The following is an 18,875-nucleotide window of genomic DNA, read 5'->3' as shown; positions in this document are numbered from 1 at the left end:
GTTGTGTGCCTGATCTGGCCCGCGAGCCTTGTCTTTGACACATGGGGTTTAAACAGTGGTTATTGTATTTTTTTAATGGAGAAAATATTTACATTTGTGGGTTTTTTGATCACTTGTGCAGCCACCTTGCCATTTTTCTTTTTTTCTCATAATACTCTGGAGTGTGCATCTGAAAAACCTCTGTGCAGAGGGCCATGTAGCCCCAACCTTTCCCCTTACCCCGCTATCTCCACAAAAATTGGGACACACCCCTAGGTGTGAACTCACAAAATGGAGGGGTAAGGGCTAAGTGTGTAAGGACAAGAGGTGAAATGGGATTGGGCCTAAGTGTGCGTGTGTGTTTGTGTGGGTGTGTTTTTATCTCTTTGTCGTTCTTCTAATCTGTTTAGATGAAATATGAAATGCCTCTTGCTCTGTAGTTTAACTCACAAGTGTCTTTCATTACTGTGCAAAAGACCCTCCTTTGTTTAAAGGGATGGATCACTAGTAATGGCTCTGATTGATTTAGCATTCAAATGCTGTACAGGCTTAAAAAATCTGGCTTGATGCTCTGCTCTGATATTTCAGGTTTGCATAATGATCCACACTTGATAAAATGACCAAGACGGTCAGATATGGTTTGCGGAAATTGAAGCACATTTTCCTCTATGATTTTCGAGAGGCATTGATTCAGACTGGGTGAAATACACTCTCACCACTGCCTATGACTTCTGTCTCTTTTGGCTCGGCACAGTTTTGTCTCCTTGTTTGAGGTAGTTTGAGAGAGAGAGTGAGAGAGTGAGAGAGTGTTGTGAGGCATGAAGCAGGGGTATTGATTATATCCTTATGAAGACAAAGCACAAACAGCTTCAGTGTGAGTGGAGAGGGCTCAGTGTCCCACCGCAATGCAGAGACACACGCATGTGCACACACACATACTCCCCCACTGTGAGAGAGGAGATGAAGGAGCGCTCTGTCTGTGGAACCTGCTGGCACAGACACTGTAATTGATGCAATGCCCTTGTCGCTTCAGTGTTATATACCTACGCTCTGTGACTCTCACTCTTGCTCTCTAATTCTGTTTTTCAATTTTCTCTCATTTTCTTTCTGACTCTCTCCTTTTCTCACTTTTAGACTGTTTCTTTCTCTCACTCTGCAACTCCTAGTTTCACTCTTTCTTCTTGTACTCACCTTTCTTTATGGCTTTATTTAAGTGGCTTGCACAGATGCTGTAATTGATGCAATGCCTTTATCCATCTAGTGTTATTTATCAACTCTGATCCACTCTTCTTTTTTCTTTTGTTCTTTTTTTATTGCTATATTTCTGTCTTTCTCTGTTTTCTCTTTCTTCATTTCTATTTCTTTATGATTTTCTCTCATACACTTTCTCCCTGTTTTCTTTATTCCTTTGACTATCTCTGCCTCTGACTTTCTCTTTGATGCTCTCACTGTCTGTTTTCACGTGTTTAGTTCTGGTCAGTTACTTATTACGATTTCTGTCTGTTTATATTAGTTTTCACTCTCTCTCTCTCTCTCTCTCTCTCTGTCATATGCGCAAACTGTCCCTCACACACAGACGTCTTCTCTAGCTCAGGCTTATCATGTAATCCATACTTGTGGGATCGATGGCCCTGCACAGATGCTGTGGACCAAGGAGCATAGTCTCTGTCTACACACACACACACACACACACACACACACACACACACACACACACACACACACACACACACACTCAATCATACACAACATTAAATGCACAAAAAGTAATGGCTAGAAACAATATCTAAAAGAAGTACTTCTTCATTTTGTCTGTGCTTTTGTCCATATTAGTAGAAAACTGTATGTCATACACTATTAAGGACCACGTACATAAGTCTGAGACACCGTCAAGTTTGTCTGTGATGATTCAGGCGTTCAGTTTTTGCAGTGCTAATAAGTGCAAAATAAGCTTCTCCTGGCTGACTGCTTATGGAGTAAAAGGCAAAGTTATCTCTCTCTCTTTTTTTTTTTATTAAAGTATCAAGTTTGTTGCAGTCTTAAAGATCTACTGTCAGCTTCTTTAAGGCCGTCACTCTGGCGTGATAACTTCTGATCTGTCTCTCTCTTTGTCTGTGAAGTTTATTATTAAAGGGCCAAATCCTCTGGTGTTTTAGCAGCAGTGCTACCTCCAGCAATAGCACCAGGGGCCTGTTATGTGCTGCTCTTTGTTGAGACAACAGGCTGATATCATATGGAGAAGCCTCCAGCTTAGAAGTAGACTGTGGCTGATAAAGGGGGTGTGTGTGAGTGTGTGTTGCCGGGGAAACCCTGCTGTGGCAGCCCTATTTAAGGCCTGGTAATTGGGTCTTCCTCTCATATCTCTGGCCGAAGCCTTGCCAAGTCTCAGCGCACAGGTGTCAGGGGCCCGGCAGGCTTCAAAGAGTGAAAAGAAAAGTCCACCTCAGAGGGGAGCATGCATGACCCAAAGCTCCATACGTACAGACAGAAGGTTTCAGGAACAGGAAGCAATCACAGCTCGTATACAGTGGGGAGTGGATACACCTTTTTGATTTTTCTCCATTGTTTATTGATTTAGTTGTTGTTTGGACCATATTTTTGATTAATTTCGGGACTGCTTTGAGAGCACAGTGCTCCACTGTCTGATATTGTCTTACAATGACAGTTCAGTGAGAAGTCAAGTATACACACCTGTCTCCTGATCCAGATGTAGTTGGGTGACCAGGGCACATGTAGTGTCCAAAGTTTGTGTCTTTGGTTTTTCAGCAATTTTGTTTCTGTATTGTATCTGATTTGTTTTGCTGCTTCAGATTTTGAAATGAACAATAAAAAAATAAATGAATAGAAGCTAAATTATTTTTCTATCCAAAAATACAAGCTACGCCAGGATTTTTAAGAGATTTTATACCGTCAGGAGGCATGGAGTCATTAACTTAAACTTAAATACAGTCTCATGCTGCGATACTGTATTTTTAAAGTACAACCCCAATTCCAATGAAGTTGGGATGTTGTGTAAAACATAAATAAAAACAGAATACGATGATTTGCTAATCCTTTTCAACCTGTATTCAATTGATATTTAATGTTCAAACAGATAAACTTTATTGTTTTTTGCAAATATTCACTCATTTTGAGTTAGAATGTTCTGTTTGGAACATTCCACAGGTGAACAGGTTAACTGGAAACAGTTAACCTAAACAGTTAACCATAAACAGTTAAACAGTTAACAGTGAGTGTCATGATTGGGTATAAAGGGAACATTCCTCAAAGGCTGTCGTTCACAAGCGCTTTGTGAACAATTGTGTGAGCAAATAGTCCAACAGTTTAAGAACAATGTTTCTCAATGTGCAACTGCAAGGAATTTAGGGATTTCATCATCTACAGTCCATAATATCATCAAAAGATTCAGAGAATCTGGAGAAATGTCTGCAAGTAAGCAGCAAGGCAGAAAACCAACACTGAATGCCCGTGACCTTCCATCTCTTAGGCGGCACTGCATTAAAAACCGACATCATTCTGTAACATATATTACCACATGGGCTCAGGAACACTTCAGAAAACCACTGTCAGTGAACACAGTTCATCGCTCCATCTACAAGTGCAAGTTAAAACTCTGCCATGCAAAGCAAAAGCCATATATCAACACCACCCAGAAATGCTGCCGGCTTCTCTGCTCGTCTGAGATGGACGCAAAGTGGAAAACTGTCCTGTGGTCTGACGAGTCCACATTTCAAATTGGTTTTGGAAATCATGGACGTCGTGTTCCCCCGGGCAAAAGAGGAAAAGGACTGTCCGGATTGTTATCAGCGCAAAGATAAAAAGCCAGCATCTCTGATGGTTTGGGGTGTGTTAGTGCCCATGGCATGGGTAACTTGCACATCTGTGAAGGCACCATTAATGCTGAAAGGTACATACAGGTTTTGGACCAACATTTGCTGCCATCCAAGCAACGTCTTTTTCAGGGACGTCCTGCTTATTTCAGCAAGACAATGCCAAGCCACATTCTGCACGTGTTACAACAGCATGGCTTCGTAGTAAAAGAGTGCAGGCACTAGACTGGCCTGCCTGCAGTCCAGACCTGTCTCCCATTGAAAATGTGTGGTGCATTATGAAGTGTAAAACACGACAATGGAGACCCCGGACTGTTGAGCAACTGAAGTTGTACATCAAGCAAGAATGGGAAAGAATTCCACCTACAAAGCTTCAACAATTTGTGTCCTCAGTTCCCAAAGGCTTATTGAGTGTTGTTAAAAGGAAAGGAGATGTAACAAAGTGGTAAACATGCCCCTGTCCCAACTTCTCTGGAACGTGTTGCAGGCATCAAATGCAAAATGACTGAAAATTTGCAAAAAACAATAACGTTTATCCATTTGAATAATAAAAATCTTGTCTTTGTAGTGTATCCAATTGAATATACCTCGAAAAGGATTTGCAAATCATTGTATTCTGTTTTTATTTATGTTTTACACAGCGTCCCAACTTCATTGGAATTGGGGTTGTATTTTGATATTACATTTTATTACTACTGGCTGGCACTAGTCTGTACCACACCCATTAGCGTTATACAATCAAAATGCATACCTAAATGATCATACCTTTTGCTTTGGACAGTATTAAATAATTAGGTAATTTCAAATAGACTGGCCCATGTGCTTTCTAACACTATTACATATTGTTATCTATAAAAATGAACAAAAGTATTTAACATCACTAACTGTAGTAGGAAACATCCTCAAGTCTGAATTTTTTAATGTACTGTGTTTTTAAAGGATTTAAGGATATTCTGTCATATCAGTCAATTCCAGAGGCCAGACTGTCTCACATCATGTCATTACATAGACTGCAGTTTTCATTATCTTAAACTGCAGTATGCAATGTTAGAATTTACTGACCTGTATTTACTTCAACTGCAGTTTGTGGTCTCCTGTCCTTATATAACAGCCTCTCTCATTTGCTTTCCCTCCTTCACTGCTCTTACTCTTTCCCACTTCCTCACTTTGCATATCTGTATCTCTCTCAATCCTCCAGTCTCTACAGGGTAACATGGATCATGGCCACAGCCTGTTGAAGACGCTTCGGGAAAGGGTTGAGCAAGCTGTCTCCTTTTTGGATGACAGCGGAGCCTCTAAGCTGGAGAAAGATGTGCAGGCTGGTCGATCCCAGCTAGAGGAGCTAATCTTGGGCCTGAGAACTGAGCATGGCACCACAGAGAGAAGCATCCTGTTCTATAAGGAGTTCCAGGAGCGCTACAAGGCGCAGCTGCAGTGGTTGAGTGAGACTAGAGCTCTGTTTAACTCTTCTGTGGAACCCAAAGCTGAGCTCTACCAGAGAAGAGCCCAACTGGCCAAATACAAGGTAGAAGAACTTTTTGAAGAAAATATTTGTGGTAGTTAGAGGGGGAGATACCTTTTCACAAGTGGTACAGACACACTTGTTACACAGATTCTATCATACATACATATATATGTATTTATATGTATATAAATAACACAATTTATGTGTAAAAAGTGCACAGTCCGTTGTGGTATTTAAGCGCATAAACTTCACTTTTAAGAGAGAACAATTGCACATCAATCGTTATTGTTGCAAGTATATAAACCAATTAGCTTGAAGCAGTCAACTTGTTTTTCTTCAGTGCCTTCAGTGTATCTGAAATCTGCTATAAAATAGTTTTAGCTTTATAGTTTTAGTGTTGTAGCACAGAGGAAGAGGAGATGTTGTTTCTCTTTGCTAGTGTGTTTCCGCTTTCGTAAGTGTGTGAGCCTACTTTCTTTACTTCGTGTCCAGGCTGTGGAGCAGGCCCTGCTGTCTCGGAATTCTGCAGTGAGCTCAGTGCTGGAGAAAGGGGAAAATTTGCTGTCGCATCTGCACTCTCCCTCCATCAGAGAAAACATGGACAGACTGCAGGCCAATTACAAGGAGCTGTGCACAGCTGCCAGGGTAAGTAGAAATGGAAAATCATATATGCTACATTTGATTACTCACTTTAATCCTTAAACATGTACCTCAGGTCGCTAGCAGCCTGAACCTCAACCCCTCCTCTACCTCATCTTTTTCCAGACAAGTTAGACACCTCTTATTTACAGAACTTGTGTATTTGATCATATGATATGTTAATATGAACATTCTTCAATTTGATCTTATCAAAATATTGTCAAGTTATCCTTGAAAGTTTTCCCAACGCATGCATTTCCTGTAGTTAATACCCCATTTATCGTGATGAGATCACCAGCACTGGTTGAACATGCCCAGTGTTGGAGCCATATTCCAAAAAGCCATCTATAGTATATGACATGTTCAGACTACAGCATCAGGTTTCAGACAAAAAATCTGACAAAACAGCTTCAGTTCTTGGGGACAAACACAAGAAAAACTTGTCTCAGCTCTCCGTCAGATTAAATGGACTATTTTATTTTTAATTTTGTTGTTATTGTTATAATCATTGCTATGCAAATTTTAAAATTGACAAAATTTCCATATCCAGTATGGTTCAGCCACTTGCGATGGATATTTTGCTGAGTGTGCAGTGATGAAAAGCATGTAATTGTGTTTGCCTGTGCATATTTGTGCCTGTGCAAAAGCATTCAGATATTTGTTACAAATGTTCCTCCAGGCCCAGGTCCAGAGGTTGGAGGGGCATGTGAAGAAGCAGGAAGTGTATCACTCTGAGCTCCAGGAAGTGGAGCGATGGCTACTGCAAATGTCTAGCAGGATGGTGACCCCTGACCCTGCTCCAGGCAGTGGGCTGGAGGCAGCCACTCAACAACTGGCCAGGCACAAGGTAATGACTCATAGTCATGCACATTTAAAATGAAAAAAGGAACTTGCATGCTCTAAAGGCAGTGAGGTTGAAGAATGACTTCTCACTCAGTGCCACCATTTTGTATGAGAAATATATCAATTCAAACGTTTATTTTGTTTCTAAATCCTTTATCAGTATTTTATATAGATGTTTGTCTAAAGTGATGACTGGTTTTGACCTAGGTTTTTTTTCTTATTGATGTTCATATTTCAGTCATTTAATCAATGCGCCGAGAAAACAAATGAATTGCTACATTGCTGTTAGTTTCTAGATTTCTTTTAGAATATCAGAATCAAAATCTTTGTACAGCAGTCATTATGTGGTTCTTCCACAGCATTTATTTCATGTCCTATGATGATGTGCTTGTCTGTTTGCTCGTAATCCCAGGCCATCATGGAGGAGATTGCGGGCTTTGAGGAGCGTCTGGCGGGGCTGAAGGAGAGAGGAGAGGAGCTGGTGTCTGGATGCAGTGAGCGCATCCAGGCTCGCCTTCGCCAGCAGACTCAAAGCCACCTGCAGGGAGCTCGAGACAGCTACTCGGCCATCTGCAGCACAGCACAGCGCGTGAGTCTCCCTGCCAGCAGGCATGCACTGTGCCAATACACCCACTCTGATCCATCCTCTGTGTATTGACCCTGCTTTATTGACCAACTAGTATTTTGCCAGCCTTCCTGAAGCTGTACCAGATAACTCTCTACACTCACGTTATTCACTCGCAAACTGTTTTCTTATGCAACCTCTCTCAAGACAGCTTACATTTACAAACATCTGATTACCTTAGCACATTTCACAGTATTGAAAGTGCACTAGTTCAAGATTTGACTCATGCTTCAGTGACAGATCACAGTTCATTTTTAATTTTCTCTGTGGTTCTAGCCAACTGATCCATGCTTACTTGCATGGAAGCATGCCAGGATATTTTCCCACTGCCAATATAAACTCACCTATCAAATTCTGTAAATTGGGCTTCAAAAAGTTATTTCTGAATTTCCCTCATTGTTCCCTCATTCATACTTAAAATCTACTTAAAAGCTATCATTGTGAATTGTTGCCTTTGAAGTTCTGATGTATGTATGCAAACTTTTAAAATAGTGATAACATAACGTAAGGCAGTCAGACTAGAAGATTTTAGATTTCCTGCTATTTAAAGATAGTAGCAAGAATTTACTCATATGATTTTATGCTAATGCTAATGAAAGCAGTTCTGCCCTTAGAAAGTAACCACTGGCTGTTGAGCATGGATTGTGCACTTTTCAAATCCTGCCCTGAGACTTCAAAAAGGGCCACCTGATTTCTTCTATGAGCACATGCACTTCTAATGTGCCAACCTAATGCCAGCCTCTGCTGAGCTCAACGCCCAGCAGTTCCCAAAGCAAAATACTCAGTCTATTAATACCTACCCCTTCTCACAGCCAGCCGTAAAACCAAGCTCTTCACAGTGATAAAAATCCCCCCCTTTCCTAGTTAATACCCCCTACTAACATAATCTTGTGCCAAACCTTGGCCTGCCCTGCCAGCGCACTGCCACTCTGTAAATCCCACCACCTTGCAGTCTGGTCATTGAGTGCCAGACTAGGTACACTGCCAATCCATGCTTTCTGCCAAAGCATGCCTGTCATTGACTGCCCCCCTCCAAGGCTTTAGAATTAGGAATGTCAATCAGCATCAGCTTTTCTCCACATGGGTGTCAGGCATGCCAGAGCATTCAACACCTGTCAAATGGGCTTTGGTTTTGTTGACCCAGTTTATCACTGTTTGTATTAAGTGGTCCTCATGTCACTTCTAACCCCTCAATTTGTCAGAAATTATAATAAGGAAGTGCAGAAACAATATATTTATATATTCTGCACAATAAGTTATTGAGCAAACCGTGTTGTCATATCTGCAATAATACTTGATGTTGATAATGATCAATAAATAGTGAGAATGCTAAGCCTCAGAACTAGGATGGATTATCTGTTATCCTGAAAGAATAGAGCTGAAGTGTATTTGACCTTGAAGCATATTTGACCTTGCAATATTTAAGTAAAACTCCAAACATGGACCTTTTTAGGAGACCTGTCAAGCTTCACAATGTAAAAGGTACTGGAGATAGCAAGATCATTTATTCTGAAGTCTAGTCTGAGACCTTGACACTAGTTGGTGAAATATCTTATATGCATTTATTCAGTAGTAGCACTTGCCTCTTCAGGCTTAGCTGAGTGATTTGCTCTGTGTCTTTCTAGGTTTATCAGAGTCTGGACCGGGAGCTGCAGAGGCACGTGAGCTTACGAGATGCACTGCAGCAGTGTCAGACCTGGCTGTCCAACATGCATGAGGAATTACAGCCCCCTGTGCATACACCTCGCTGCCTGGAAGAGGCACTTATTCAGGTACACAATCCAGCGAGGCATTTTCACTGTTTAGTAGTAGTAAACATGGGCAATAAGAGACTGTTTTGATATGGTGTATAATCATATTTTAGTCATTGTAATTAAATCTTAAGGTTAGTGTCTTTTTATGAAGGTGCTTTTGTATGCAGGTTTACTATTAAAAGTGCTTTTGTCACTGAATTGGCATAGCAGTTAGTCATACTTTAAAGGAAGCTAAGATGATACTGTTTATCTACAAATGCTCTTATTGTTTACAAACTAACATCAAACAGCAGCACAATTAAGGTTAGGTTTACAGTGAAGGTTAGGGAAAAGTTGAATTGAAAGCTGAGCTGTGCTTCTTTCCATAATCCTACATCAACTGCTGTGTAGTTAGTTACAGACCAGTTAATTTTAGTTCAGCACAAAACATGAGCTCCTCAGATTACCCTTGGATGTGATTCCTGATGTCACTGTGCAGAGATTGAATAATCCCACAATGGGGAAATTTCACCTCTGCATTTAACCCATCTGTGCAGTGAAACACCACATTCACAGCAGTGAACACACACACTAGGGAGCAATGAGCACGCTTGCCCAGAGCAGTGGGCAGCCCTATCCCTGGTGGGGATTAGGTGCCTTGCTCAAGGGTACTTCAGTCACATACTGTCGACTCAGGGTATTGAACCTGTGAAGTATATAAGCAAATATATAGCTGAATACTTTTTTTTGGGACTACCCACACAGGTGAAGCAGGAGCGAACTCTGCAGGAACAGGCCAGTACCTACCTGCAGCTGGTCTGCTCTACCTGTGACCTGTCTGATGAGAAGGTGCAGGAGACTGCTGCTGATATCCAGCAGGTCAAAATTCAGGTGACTACCCTCCTCTCCTTGTTCAGGGTTCGTACGGATGCTTGAAATCCTTGAAAATGCTTGAATATTTATGATGTATTTTCCAGGTTTGAAAACTGTTGGAATTTTGGATAAAGTGCTTGAAAATGCTGGAAATTGTATCTGTATTTCTTTCACGACAAATATATATCTGACTGAATAGTTTGGTTAGTAAATGGAGAAATAAAATAAATCGCAGCCTAAAATGAAAACTGCTTCACCTGGGTTCATTTGCGTCTGTGTGTATGATAGTGATGGGGATTTCGTCTCTTTGGTGAATCAAGATCATTTGGCTCAGCTCACCTAGAAGTGCCAACTGTTTCGGCTCCCAAACGGCTCTTCATTATACCACCACCTAGAGGATCATTTTAACATTCTGCCTTGTATTAAGTTACAAAAATGAAAGAAAGAAAGAAAAACGGCTTATGGACGGGACCTGGCTCCCATTGTCCATTTAAAAGAGGGGGGCAACATGCAGCTCTTTTACTGCTTTATTTTGGCTCCACAGAATTAGATTTTTAGGAAACAATAAAATAATCCTCCTTTTCAGTAAAATAAAGCTCTGCTGATCTTTTTATAAGTTTTAACAGTTAGTGGTCTTGAACACTGAAGTTAATATAGAATGCTAATTCACCAACCTTTGACACTGGAGGTTGGCATGCAGACTGCTGGTGACCACAGCAACGCAGACAAGTTTTGCCTAACTAGTAGCTAATGAAAATGCAAAGAGAAAGATTTATGGACTGTTTGCATTTATAAGCACTCAGCTGGTTTCCTGATACATTTAATCTGCAGCGAGAAACTGTCAAACACTAAAACGTTACAAAGCTGGTGTCAGATTCTTGATCGAATTGTCCCGTTCCACCTTAAATTGTGCAGCAAGTGCATTCTGTGGAATACTGTGGAACTGGTTTATAGAGCTGATTGTGACTGTCTACCTCAAAAGTGAATGTTTTTATTTGTGATATTATTAGTAAAGGATTTATTGGAAGTGAAGTTATTTGTGTAGTGATTTTTTGGGTAATTCTTTTGTCCTGAGTTAGCAAAGTAAGATAGCAAGGAAAGCCAGGTGATACATTTTGAAACATAAAGCATATGTGCTCAGATCTCTTGCCTTCAAATATTTAAACACAGGTTGAGGAGAGGATGTTGGAATCCCAAGAATTGGCAGAGAGCTGGAGGGCAATAAAAGGCCTGCGTTCTGATCTCGAGTTTCGTCTCAGAGAGGCAGAGCAACTTCTTCAGAACATGCTCCGGAGATCAGCAGAACTTGAGCCAAAAGTTGCCCAGAATCAGCTGGACCAAGCCCAGGTGAGACTCTGGATTTTAACCTTTATCTATAGCAACAATCAGTGCCCATCAACAGATTTGGGAGGTGATGATAATTTGATCACAATGGTAAGTTCACAGATCTGCTTGTGAATATTTCAGATAAAGACGGGGGCAGGTCAGATATTGTAAAATTAGAATTTTAGCAGTCTCTCCTGCATATTCTTTGTGGTCTGACTACATGCTTTATTACAGAGGTAGATTCAGTCTGTTTAGTCTGGCTTCTGTGTTCTGTCACGTTTCCTGGCATTGCCCTCCATATTGCATGCCTGGCTGTAATTATGGATGTGTGAATTGATTTGTCAGTGCCCATAATTACAGTCACCAGGCCTACGCGGTCATTGTGTGTGAAAATAGCAGATACTATCATAGTGAGCTGTCAACAGAATGAAAAATGAAAACTCCAATTTCCTCAAAGCCCATGGTTTGCCATTAAGCTGCCCATTACATTTATTAAAGTCTGGCTACTGACGTTTAATAATGACTTTTTATTTTCTACCCTGAAGGACTTTATCCAGGAGGTGCAAGCCAGGCAGGCTGATCTTACCCATCTGAGAGAAAGTGTCGGTAAACTGATGACTGGTCAGGAGTCCCCCGAGCTGGTGGAAGTGGGTCGCCTGCGTCGAGCTTGGCTGGAACTGGGCAAGCAGGCTGCAAAGCTGCTAGAGCAGAGAGAGCAGGATCTCCAGAGAAGTGGGGATTATCATGAATGCCTCAGTATGGCAGAGGAGCTGTTTGACCAGTTGTCCAAGGAATGGGAATATCTGACCAGGCATGCATCGTACCTGTTTTCATTTAATTCAAGTCTTAATTGACTAATTTTTTTGTTCCCAAGCCAGTCATTGGGTCCACAACAAAGTTTACATTTTTGCTGTCTCTCAGTCTCTAACAACTTGGTTCGACTGTGCTAGGGGCTGATAAGAAGCAAAACAGTGGACTATCTCAGATCCTTAAGGACTAGACTGGGAAACAGTAAAATAATTAATGCATGAAGTGTACTGCTAATGTGGTTTCTCGTATAAATATTGTTTTTCTGTTTCAAAACTACTCAAATCATTACATTTTTACTGAAAATTACAGGTAAAGAGTTCAGTTAAATGATTTTATGAATTACATATGACGAATTAACATGGTGAAATTGTCAGATTTGATTTCTGGTTGATTGTAATTTTCTTTTTCTTTTTTTTAGGGGGGACACAGAGAGGAGTATTGTAATGTATTTGGATGCCTTGAAAAAACTGTCTGTAGATCTTCAGGATCAGAGGTGTGTGCTAGATGCCTTGAGAGATAACAGGAACACAATTCTGCCACGACTTGGTCTTGAAGATAAGGACCTTGTCAAGGAGCAGGTGGGTTACCTGGAGCAACGCTGGACCCAGTTGGAAATGCAGGTTCACCAGAAGATCCAGGACATAGTACAGACCCTTGAAGACCTGAACCATTTAGAAGACCAGTTACGGGAGACCCAAGAGTGGGCTGAAGTTCAGCGACCATCCATCTCCAAGGTGCTAAAAACCAGTCCCCCTCCTGATTTGGCTCAGAGCTTTTTGTTTGACCACTTGAGCTTTTGTGCAGAACTGGAAGCTAAACAACAGCTCCTGACTCAAGTTGTGTCTGAGGCTGACAGCCTCTCTTCTCATTTAGGTCTAGATGATAGGAAGACGCTGCAGGCTTTGGTGCAAGAAGTGCAAGTGCTTCTTGAATCTCTAGGATCTAAGGCAGCTCAACATCGCAAAAGCCTCAGTAAATTATTCACAGAACGGACACAGTTTCTCCAGGCTCTGGACAGGGCAGCTGGATGGATCAAACAACAAGAGCAGAGAGTTCTTGCAGATGAACACATAGCACTCTTACCAGACGGGCTCTCCAAGCAGGTGTCTACTTGCAAAAATATATGTAGCACTCTAAGGGCGTATCAGGTGGAGCTGACCTCGCTTTGGACACAGGGACGTGAGTTAGTGAAGGATACAACAGAAGAGAAAAAGACTGAGACTCTTCAGAGGCTTGAGGAACTACAGGGAACATTTGAGGCTTCCCTCCAAAGATGCACCCAGCACTTGCAGCATCTGGAGAAAGCACTGGTTATCCGGAAGTATTTCAAAGTAGACCTGGACAGAGTCTGTGAGTGGCTGAGACAAGCAGAGGCAGCCACATTCCCTGTAGTTAATCTCAGTGGAAGTGATGAGGAACTGCAGAACCAGTTGGACAAGTACCAGCAGCTTCTGGTTCATACCTCAGCTTATGAGAATCTTCTGCTCATTGTCCAGCGGGCAGGACAGGAAATTCTTCCCACCCTAAATGAGGTGGATCATTGCTACCTGGATGAGAAACTTAATGGCCTTCCACAACAATACAACAACATTCTAATATCAACCAAAGAAAAGCGAGAAAGAGTGCAACAAGTGATTCAAGAACGCAGAGAATTTGAGTCCCTTATAGAAGTGACACGCAAGGCTTTAGGGGAGCTTCAGGAGCAGTGTGATGCCTTAGAGAAGCAGATAACCAACCAAAGTCTTGAGGATGGAAAAAGGTTACATAGTGATTATGCTGACCTACAGAAAGGGCTTGCAAATCTTTTTCAGGCATTGAAAGAGTTGAGGGGTAAAACTCAGGATTTCCATAGCAAGGGACAGCCATATACACCTGAGATCATTGATCAGCTAGCTAGTCTCCATAATAGACTTGATCTAGTGACAAAGGAAAAAGTTAAGCAGCTGAATAGCACATTGAATTTATTAGAAGACTACAATGCCAAGGTTGTAAAAATGGATAGCGGCATGAATGAAATCAAGGAACACATGGATAAACTTTGTTCTGAGGAGCAGTTAGATGCCATGGAGAGATTCTCTAGACTACACAAACTGGCCAAAGATCTAGAAGAGACTATTTCTTATTCAGAAAGTTTTACAGGACAGATAGTGGAATTAAGCCAGCACTTTGATCCTGACACCCTTACAAATCAGGTTGCCTCTAAGGAGCCACAGCTTCAGGCCTTGAAATCAAAGATTTTTAAATGCATAGAAGAATGTGAGTGTTGTATAGTGGGAAGGTACAGTTTACAGAAAAAAATCGAAGCAACCTTGGAGTGGCTCAGTAAGCTCAGAGATAGACTCAAATGTCCATTAAATCTCCAGGAAACAAATGTGGACATAGTTCAGGATGAGGTCAGGTCAGTACTAGCACTTCAAGGAGAAGTTAAGTCTAGGCTTAAGTTATTGGAGGTTTTAAGCCAAAATGAGAAACAAAAATACAGTGCTGAACAGACCTTTCCCAGTCACATTGAGGACTATTTAAAGGACATTGCAGTGTTGGAAACTGAGGTTCAGCAAGCACTCACAACTAAACAGGTACATAGTCAAATTTTTTTTTGTAAATCTTGCAATATCCACATTACTCAAAATGTCACTTAAAATGCCTTCTACATCACACATTAATCCTTACACTCAATGCTGTAATGTTTGTCCACAGGCAGCCTTACAGTCAGCACTGTCCTTGCTACAAACATACAAGTGTGCCTTGAAGTCTACTCATCAGTGGAATGAGGATGCTGATACCGTCTTAAAACAGACTAGCCAGAAACCAGATTTGGAAGACTTTAAAGAGTACCTTTGGGAAGCAGAAAGAGTGATAGCTCAGAAGCAGACCCTCAACAATGCAGTGTGGGAAATTGAGGCACTGTTCCTTCAGATGGAGGACTTTTTTGACTGTGCTGTTGTTGAAGAACTCAAACAGGACTATGAGAGTACTTTTCAAAGGAGTTCGAAGCTCATGAAGCAGCTAGGACATCACCAGGAAACCTTAAACAGGTAAGCTGTATGCTATGCTGGGCTTTTTTTCTGGTTGAACACTTTCAGGTGCTTGATCAATGCATTAATAATTTGTTGCTGTGCATAATGTATGGTCTACTGGCACTTTACAGCTCAACTACAGACTACACTTCAGATTTAATGTTTAAAGTTGTTTGTATGTTGTTTGTCTTAGATGGTCTACTCAGTGGAGATCATTCCAGAAAGAGAGCGAAGAGGTTGTAAAGCAAATGAGTGAGACTGAGAGAAGATTGGCGGAGTTTAGCACAGCTAAAGCTAGCTCCCTTGAAGAGGCTGAGGACAAGCTCCATTCTCACCAAGTCAGTTTGATTTGAATTCAGAATTTGTTCCCTCTTTTGTTTTATTTCTATAGTCTCTCTGGGGCAGGTGTAATCTCATGACAAGAACATCTGAGGACAACTATGATAAATATTGGACTAAATCTGGGTGGGAATGTAGACCTGTTACAGTGGGAACAAACACTAAATTTCAAAACTAGGCCAAAGTTTCATGAAACCAGAGCTCAAAGTAAAGGGTGATGGTGTTCTCTTCAGCATAGACCATTAGACACCAAGCCTGTTTTTAGCTTGACTATAAAAGTAGCATCCAGGAAGGACTTCATCCAAAGGATGGCTCGCAGCTTTTCACTTTGCCAAAATTACATCAGAAAATAGTCTAACTATGTAAGAATTTTATTTATTTGCAAGAATTTTAGGTAGTTCTCCCTCTACAGTGCATGATATTACCAAAAGATTTAGGTGATCTGGACAAATCTCACAAAACAAAACAAGTGAATGCCCATGACCTCCAATTCCTCAAACAGCACTGTATTAAAAACCGGAATGCTTCTGTGATAGATATCACCACACAGGGTTAGGAATACTTTGACAAACCATTGTTTATATACATTGCTCATCTGTGCATTGCTAACTGCAATTTAAAACAGTGCTATGCACAGTGGAAACCATCTGTCAGCAAGTCCAGAAGTGCTGCTAACCTCTGTAGACTTGAGCTCATCTGAAATGGACTGATGCACAGTGGAAACATGTATCATGCTCTCACGAGTCCACCTTTCAGATTGTTAATATGAATCCAGATTGTTACCAGCGTAAAGTTTAAAATCCACCTTCTGTCGTGGCCCAGGGTGATCATCTGTGAAAGCACATTTAATGCTGAAAGATACATTGTATTCGTACTCCATTTGGAGCAACATATGCTGCCTTCCAGACAGCATCTTTTTCAGGGATACCCATGCTTATTTTAACATTACAACACCAAGAAACACTGCAGCGTAATAGGATTGTGCAGGTGCTACACTGGCCTGTCTGTCTTCTATTGAAATGTGTGCCATATTATGAATTGCAAACTACGAGAATGAATGCTAAATGGTAAACGTCAAATATCATTTCTTTGTACTGTTTTTAATTTAATGCAGGTCAAACAGAATTGACCAATTAGTACTTTCTGTTGTTATTGCCATTTTACATACTGAAACTAGATGTTAATGTAAGTTTGTAGTGCTAAATTTCCTCCTAAAAAAACTCCAAATAAGCATGTAGATGTGTGTCACATATTCAGAGAATTACATGTGGTGAAAAGATAAAATCTCTTACTAGTGAAAGGCAGTTCAATTCAACCAGGGGTTGAGCAGTATAACAATACTTATTGTTACCATAAAAAAATCACATCACAACATATCATAATATTCTTTTCTGAGCTGTGTTATTAGGTTTCATTAAAAGAGGATGGACTAGAGGAGTATTGGGGCAGGTTTTAGAGGGGGAGTATCTTTTTTAGCAGCTGATTTAGTCCCAGTCTAGCACCAAATGTTGTCCTTAAATGTGCATTCTTGTTATGAGGTCATGTATGGCCATCTGAGATTATTTTCTTCTGAAAAACATTTTTTAGTGTAATTTGTTATAGTTTTGTACTGTCTATACAAAAAATGATGTTTGCTCTACTCTTTATAGACTATTATATTCCAGGTGGAATCTTTTCAGGACAAACTGACAAAGCTGAAAGAGCAGATCACTCACTTTGATGAGGCTATATCCAGTGCCATGGCATCTCGATCTGTCTGTGCATTGTGCTGTCGGTGGACTCAGTTGAGCAGTGTAGCTAGAGCACAGGAGAAGGCTCTGAAGGACACTGTACATGACTGGATGTGTTTTAAGGAGAAGGTAAGGCAGCAAAATATGTTGTTGCATCATTATTACACATCAAAAACCATGAGGAAAAATATTACAATTTCTAGAATTGTCCTAAAAAGCTGCATTTTTATAGGAAAGTCGCTATATAAAAATAGCGAATATTCTTATTTTTATTCAGAGTCAAAGGTCTTTTCCCCCAAATGTACACCCCTACACCAATTCAAAAATCCATGTCTGATTTTTTTTTCCTTTCATCTATTTCACTTCAGAGGACATGACATCACTCCATTAGGATGAGTCATTACTATTGCAAGGCCGTATGCAAAACAACAAAACAGAGACAAGCAAAATGCCTTGTACAAAGCATCTGTTCAACAACCATCATTCATCAACCATTAGGGGAGCTTTTTTCCCTCGCGATAATGACCAGCAGTGCCCTGTTGTTATACTGATAAAAGCAAACTGCAACCTCAAAAGAAGACAAGACTACCTCCTGAATATATAGTATCTAAGATGAATAGCGTCCCAATTTTATTTGCACCTTTTTTTTTAATGATAATGACATTGCTAGACAACATGGTTAATATACGGTGAAACTCAAAAAAAAGCAAATTTATTATTTGAAGGAAAATGGTGTTCACAGTTTGTGATCAGGTTTAATTCAGATTAATTGTCACATTCATGTTAATTGACGAGTGCAATACAACAAAGTAAACAGAGCTTAAATAACACACATTTCAGAGTAGAAATAAATTGATACTTATTTTCATTCTTTGGTCTCCCATAAGGATCCAAATGTTTCTATGTGGATTATTCTAACTCTTATCTTATTCCCTGTAGCTGGAGAAGATGAAGGTGGTGTCAGAGGACTTGCACAGCCGAGTTCCTGACAGTGTAGTAGAGAAAGCGGCCAGTATGGTGGCTTTACACAGTCTCTTAGAGTACCATGATTCCTTCAGCCGAGAGGTGGAGAGAGAGAGCAGTGCCCTGACCCTCCTCAGACACCACGCCATCAGCCTACTTCTTCATTGTGACACAGCAGGAGAATTCACACACAGCAGCCAGGCAACTTCACCTAGCCGTCGACCAGCTGCTCCTAGCAACCAGCCAACCACACACAGCAACCGAGCAACCTCATCCAGCTACCAGCCAGCCACAGCCAGCAACCAGACAGCCTCACCCAGCAACATGACAGCCTCACCAAACAACCAGGATACCTCACTCAGCAACCAATCAGCCATGTCTAGCAACCCCTTACACACTCCCAGCAACCAGTCAACCACACCTAGCAACCAATTACTTGCTCCCAGCAACCAGACAACCTTGCCTAGCAACCAATCAACCATGTCTGGTGATGGTTTCCATATTCCCAGCAGCAAGTCAACTACACCTATCTACCAGGCAACCTCACCGTGCAGCCAGACAAGCAGACCCTGCAACACAGAGGCACTGTGTCTGCAGGAGATTCAGGCAATGCAGGAAAAATATGAGAGGTATTTATAAAAAGACATTTATGCGGAACATAGTGTTTGTTTTTGTGCATCAGGCAAGCAATCACGTTGTATAC

At 41.0% G+C, this 18,875-nt stretch overlaps 1 protein-coding gene across 4 annotated transcripts in view; it reads left to right on the top strand.

Annotated features, from left to right (window-relative positions):
* The window catches only part of syne1a (spectrin repeat containing, nuclear envelope 1a), a 177,222-nt gene that overhangs the window by 92,501 nt on the left and 65,846 nt on the right, over nucleotides 1–18,875 (top strand). For all 4 annotated transcript variants that reach the window (XM_037537434.1, XM_037537437.1, XM_037537436.1 and 1 more), the window contains 13 exons: nucleotides 5,008–5,334; nucleotides 5,767–5,919; nucleotides 6,593–6,760; nucleotides 7,169–7,345; nucleotides 9,007–9,153; nucleotides 9,880–10,005; nucleotides 11,158–11,334; nucleotides 11,859–12,124; nucleotides 12,542–14,699; nucleotides 14,821–15,158; nucleotides 15,334–15,478; nucleotides 17,129–17,338; nucleotides 18,149–18,801. In XM_037537434.1, coding sequence (XP_037393331.1) covers nucleotides 5,008–5,334; nucleotides 5,767–5,919; nucleotides 6,593–6,760; nucleotides 7,169–7,345; nucleotides 9,007–9,153; nucleotides 9,880–10,005; nucleotides 11,158–11,334; nucleotides 11,859–12,124; nucleotides 12,542–14,699; nucleotides 14,821–15,158; nucleotides 15,334–15,478; nucleotides 17,129–17,338; nucleotides 18,149–18,801 — 5,045 coding nt within the window. The remainder of the gene's footprint in view (nucleotides 1–5,007; nucleotides 5,335–5,766; nucleotides 5,920–6,592; nucleotides 6,761–7,168; nucleotides 7,346–9,006; nucleotides 9,154–9,879; nucleotides 10,006–11,157; nucleotides 11,335–11,858; nucleotides 12,125–12,541; nucleotides 14,700–14,820; nucleotides 15,159–15,333; nucleotides 15,479–17,128; nucleotides 17,339–18,148; nucleotides 18,802–18,875) is intronic.

This window comes from Pygocentrus nattereri, chromosome 4 (genome assembly GCF_015220715.1).
Source record: "Pygocentrus nattereri isolate fPygNat1 chromosome 4, fPygNat1.pri, whole genome shotgun sequence".
Taxonomy (NCBI): Eukaryota; Metazoa; Chordata; class Actinopteri; order Characiformes; family Serrasalmidae; genus Pygocentrus; species Pygocentrus nattereri.
Note: the sequence above shows the minus strand (reverse complement) of the source record. Positions and strands in the feature narration are given on the sequence as shown.